We start from the raw sequence: 6000 nt of genomic DNA, 5'->3' as shown, positions 1-6000 counted from the left end.
TACTACTCATTCACTCCTGTATAAACTACAGGAAGTTACCAGATCTTTCAATCCTTAATTTTCACATAAACTTGTCACCTCTGTGCTTATTATCACTGCCTTTTACAGCCCTAAATGACCCAGTTTAAGATTTCTATTACTGCCTTCTGCATTTTGTTTGAGGTCATATGGGAAAATTCTTCTACATACCTAATCATATTTCTCTTTGATACACTGTGGTTTTCATGTACCCTTGTTTCAGATGTAAGTTTTTCACTTATTCTCTAAGAAAATGTCTTATCTATGACTGCCAGGAGCTCAGAATTTAATGTATAACAACTAACAAGTGATATATATTTTTTAGTCTTCAAGTACTTCCTAATATCTTCAAATGAAGTCTCACTATGATATTTCCAATGGTTCCATTGAATTCACACAACCATCATTTATTCTTATGGGTATCCCAGGACTAGAAGGAGAGCATATCTGGATATCCATCCCTTTCTGCCTAATGTACATCATTATCTTCATAGGAAATGGCCTCATTCTTCACGTAACCTGGATTGACACCGTTTTGCACCAGCCTATGTACTTTTTTCTGGCTATGCTGGCCTTTGTTGAACTCGGGGTCTCCGCTTCCACCATGCCTACAGTGTTAGGCATTTTTCTCTTTGGCATTAATGATATCAGTTTTGGTGGTTGTCTGCTGCAGATGTTTTCCATGCATTCTTTTACCCTTATGGAGTCTGGTGTCCTTCTGGCTATGTCTATAGACCGCTTTGTGGCCATTTACAGCCCACTGAGGTACACAGCTCTCCTGACGATTCCCCGCATCGCTGGGATGGGTGCTACCATTGCCTTGAGAAGTGTGATGCTCATGTTACCACTTCTCTTTCTCCTGGAGGGTCTGCCTTTCTGTGGCCACAATACCCTCACACACTCTTACTGCCTTCACTCGGATCTGATCAAATTGCCCTGTGCAGACACCCGCCCCAATAGCATCCTGGGTCTATTTGTCATTACCTCCACATTGGGGCTGGACTCATTGCTCATTGTGGTTTCTTATGGGCTGATCATTCACACAATAGTAGGAATAGCATCTGGTGCAGGGCGGTGGAGGGCACTCAACACATGTGTGTCACATATCTCTGCTGTGCTTGTGTACTATGTTCCCATGATCAGTCTCTCTTTGTTGCACCGCTTTGGGCATCATTTACCTTCACTCCTCCAGACTTCCATGGCCAATGTGTACCTCTTCTTCCCACCTGTGGTCAACCCCATTGTCTATAGCATCAAAACCAAGGAAATTCGCAACAGCATTGTTCGTACACTGTCTAGAAAGAGGGGTGTAGTCTAATCAAACAGATGATACCCTGAATAGCCTGAGAACACAAGGACTTGGATTAGACCTATTGCCTGAATATTAGCCTTGCAAATGGAAGAATTCATAGTTTATTATTGCTTATGAATGAGCTACAAACTTTAGTAGATGGCAACCCCCCACTTCTGCCCCCACTTCTCCCTGAGAAAAGAGAATGTCATTACTCTGAAGAAAGTATATTGAAAGAGACAGAGGACCTGGTCTTTTTTTTTCTGGCAAAGACATCATTTGTTTATTGAACCCTTGAATATTCAATTCATTTTTTCCCCTTGGGAATAGGTAGAATGTGCCCTGGGAAGTTTCTTTTTATAGGTATGTACAGGTTAGTGAAAAATATGTGTGAGTGAAAATAATAAGGACACAAAAGAGTATGTATTGTATTATAACCTACATATAAAGTTGAAAAATGAGTACAACCACTTAGTGTCAAAAATAACAAAACAGCAGTTGCTTATGATGGATGTAGAGGTGAGAGAATGGGAAAATGCATGAGGAAGTTTTAGGGATGATAGAAATGCTCTATGATGTGTTAGGGATGTAAGTTACAGAACTATATCTATTTGTCAGAATAGTACTGCTAAAATTTGTGCATTTCAATATTTGTGCATATCTTGATTTTAGCTCTAAAACTCATAATAATATTTAAAAGACTAAAAATAATGATAATGATAATCATTGGGTTACATGGTGAATGGAGGTACAGAAGATACAAGAAAGGCATAATGTTGATAAATGTTAAAGCTGGATGATGGGTAGGTGGAGGTTCATTATAATAGTCTGTTTGCTTTGTACATGTTTGAATGCTTTTAATAAAAATTTTAAAAGAAATACTAGTGGTAATCTTATTACATTGTTATTGAATGTAGGCCATGAGATAACTTTTAGTTGGTCAGAATGATTTGGTCAGGAAATGATTTGACTTTAGAAAAGTGTTTCATTTTTAATGAGTTAAGTTAGAAAAAACAGCAATGTAAAAATAATGGTTTTAAGAGGAAACAACTTAAAAAAATAAGCCCTTACTTTGCAAATATTCTTGGTTGACACAAATCATTCAGTAGCAGACACTTTCTGATCACAGGAAGGTAGGAAGGGAAGAAACAAAATGGAGTAACATTGCTACACAGGACCTGCAGTGCTCAATTATTTTTCCATATAATTTTGACTTTCCACAACTACAGTGAGTACATCATACACCATAGAGTCTTGAATAAACTTTCACTCAACCAAGTAATTAAGAGAGGTCCCTCTCTTAAAATAAATGATAAGTATATAAGGTGATGGGTGGCATCATTCATATCTTTTTTCTGTTTTTATCTAATTCATTCAATTATTGGATTTTCTTCTATTTTTATATATCTATCTTTGAAAGTGCTCAGTCAGTGGAATTATGAACATGAGCTAAGATATTTTAATAGTCTAATCTTTAATTTTTCAAGGTAGTGCAGAAACCATTGGATAACAATAATTATTGGTAATCTCCATGACAAATATGTAAATTAGATAGCATTATTAATTTCATATATAAATGAAGAAAATAAAAAGTTACATAAATTTATCCAAGTCATGCAAAAAATGGTCTAAAAATTAAATACAATAGGATGGGAATAAAAGGCAGAAAACTGTACTTCAACAACAATTTAAAAAATATACAGATAGCAAATAAGCCATGAAAAAAAATTAAGTAAAATGATGCATGTAAAACAATTAGCACAATTCCTGGTAGAATTTCCTTAATAAGCAATGAGATTTTATTATAATCACACTTTTCCAGCAATCTGATGACTGCGTGAATCCCACAGCCAAATTTCACCATGCCTGATAGTAACAGTTCTACATCCTAACTTAAAATTCAAAAACATCATAATGAAAGTCATAAATTTATTTGATGAAAGCTTTATACAATATGTCATATTAAGTGATTTATATATGAGATATTGAGATAATTTATTCAAAGAAATGACACATGAAGCAATTAGCAGTAATCTCTGCATGTTACAGTTATGGAAATGGAAACAGAGATGTGTCATGCCCCAAATCACAGAATTAGTAAGTTGTAGAATCCAGAATCAAAACTGGACAATCTAATTTAAAAGCTCGTTCTCTAACTAGCCATAATCTGAATTCTATAAGTGAAAATTCAAATCAATTCTTAAATTGGAATCTGAAGAATATCAGGCAATTAGAGAATAGTAACAAAAGGTAAATTTGACATAATGCTTAAATTTCATGGTTTTGTTGCCTCTGTAGCCTTATATATACATTGAAGAGAGAGAAGGGAGAAAGGAGAAAGGGAGATGAAAAAGAACTCATAGTGATAGTCATGAAATATGAGGTTGACAAAAAGAATAAAGCATTGAAATTGAACTGAAAGCAGCAGCCAGGAGAGTTATATTTGTTTTGTGTTATGTTTTAATTAAGAAGTCTGATTTTTGAGGAAGGATGAATGCATAGACAAGCAAATAAGGGCACCCCAAACCAAGCAGACCATAAAGGAGATTTAAGAAAACGTGGTTTTAAGGTAACTGCACAGTTATTGTTGTTGTTGTTTTTGTTGTTTTAAATGTAATTACAAGGTGTCCAGCAATAGACACCTAAACACAATTAATGGTTAAAAAAGATGTGGTACATTTATACAATGGAATATTACACAGCTGTAAAAAATAATGAAATCTCACCACTTGTGACTACATGGATAGACCTAGATGGCATTATACTAAGTGAAATAAGTGAAAGAGAGAAAAACAAATACCATCTGGTTTCACTTACACATGGAATCTAAAAAAAAATAAAACAAGCAAACAAGAAAAAAAAAACAGATTCAAATAGAAACAAAGACCAAAGGATGGCTGTCAGAGGGGAAGGAGAAAGAGATAGGAGTGAAAGAAGAGAAGGGGAATATAGTCAATAGCATTGTGACAAGTTTTCCCAGTGACAAGTGGTTACTAGAATTAGTGGAGTGACCACATTGTAAGGTGTAAAAAATGTCAAATCATTATATTGAACACTTGAAACTAATGTAACTACTTGAAGACTGTATACCAACTACACTTAAATAAAAAAGTTTAATATAGCAAAAATGAAGAATAGTCATGTACACTGTGCAAGTTTGTTAACTTTATTCTGAAAACTACAATGTGTCACTGGAACATTTTTGTCCATAAGAAAGACATGTGTGTGTTGTGTGTATCTAATGAAGGCAACATATCTTCTCAGTGGTAGTATAGGTTTTCTGTAATTCATGTATATTAATTAGAAGAATGGAATTCATTTTTTGTCCTTAGGAGAGCATTCTGCTTAAGTGGACTTAAAGTTAAATTTTCTCTATCATCAAATTGATTGCTAAAGTTCCTCCGTAAAAGAATATGCTCAGCTAGTAGATTATACAAATACAGACAGCAGACAGCTTTGAGTGTTGCACTCTAATTCTAAGCTAATTTGGAGAAGTTTGAAATATGCTTAACAACTCCTAGTTATGGCAGTAGTCCTGAAAATATGTAGGAATATAAAACTGAAACAGAAACAGAATGTGAAACTAAAAAGTATTAGTACCATATTAAATAGCAAATATCCCATAAAATATCTAGTGAAAAATCCAGTTTAGTTAGTCATTATGATCTTCAAATTATGAGAACTATTTCTAAACTGAGACCTGCAAATGGAGAAAAGAAAAAATGGGAAATTTCAAGGACAAGAGGGTGCCTAAGACTTTCTATCACCCCCACAAAATTGGACCAGGACAATTATAGTATAAATACTTAAACATAAAATGGCTTGAAAAATATATTTTGTAACTTCAATAAAAGTATAATTTTGAGAAAATTAATAAGCAATACATAAACCATGATATGGTATAATACATGTATATATATATATATATACATGTATATATATATAATATACATATATATATATATATGTATATTCTGACTAAAGATATGAATCTAAGTTAACATATAAAAACTGTGTAACTATCACTAATATCTAATTCCAGAACATTTCATCATCCCAATATAAATATTCCATCCCACTAGCAGTCACTCCCCACTCTGTTCTGTCCCCAGTCTGTGGTAACCACTAATCACCTCTGGCTCAATGGATCTGACTATTCTGGACATTTCATATAAGTGGAATCATATAATACATGGCCTGTTAAATCTACCTTCTTTCAAAGAGCATCAAGTTTTTAAAGTTCATCTGTGTTGTAGCATAAATCAGAACCTTCTTTTTTAATGTTTGAATGAAATACCATTGCATGGAAATACTGGAGTCTCCTCTTCCACATGGCAGGCAGGATTCTGACCAAATAAGGTTTTTCTTAATCCCTCTATATGGTAAATGTTCCCATCTTAATTAGGACAATTGCGCAATTAATATAGGAATGGCCAGGCACTTCTCTTTCACATTTTACCTATTTCATTTAAACTTATTTCTACTCACTTGGTGAATTTTATCACCCATTCATAGTAAAAGCTATTAAACATCCATTTCTAACTTGGTTACTTTTTAAAAATGAAATGATTTGTTTCTCATTTTCTCTAAATAATGTGCAGAAATAAGAGTCTCTTCTAAAAATTTGCTCTCTGTATTTCCTGCATTTTACAGATGAATACATTATTTCTATTTAATACTAGGAGTACTAA

The 6000-nt window shown here is 33.7% G+C and overlaps 1 protein-coding gene across 1 annotated transcript; it reads left to right on the top strand.

The window, feature by feature from the left end:
* The first annotated feature begins 370 nt into the window (after positions 1 to 370).
* On the top strand, positions 371 to 1336 carry LOC114498455 (olfactory receptor 51G2-like). The gene has a single exon (XM_028514372.1). The coding sequence runs from the start codon at positions 371 to 373 to the stop codon at positions 1334 to 1336; it is 966 nt and encodes a 321-aa protein (XP_028370173.1).
* Positions 1337 to 6000: the final 4664 nt, after the last annotated feature.

This window comes from Phyllostomus discolor, chromosome 6 (genome assembly GCF_004126475.2).
Source record: "Phyllostomus discolor isolate MPI-MPIP mPhyDis1 chromosome 6, mPhyDis1.pri.v3, whole genome shotgun sequence".
NCBI lineage: Eukaryota > Metazoa > Chordata > Mammalia > Chiroptera > Phyllostomidae > Phyllostomus > Phyllostomus discolor.
This window is presented reverse-complemented; position numbering and strand designations above follow the sequence as displayed.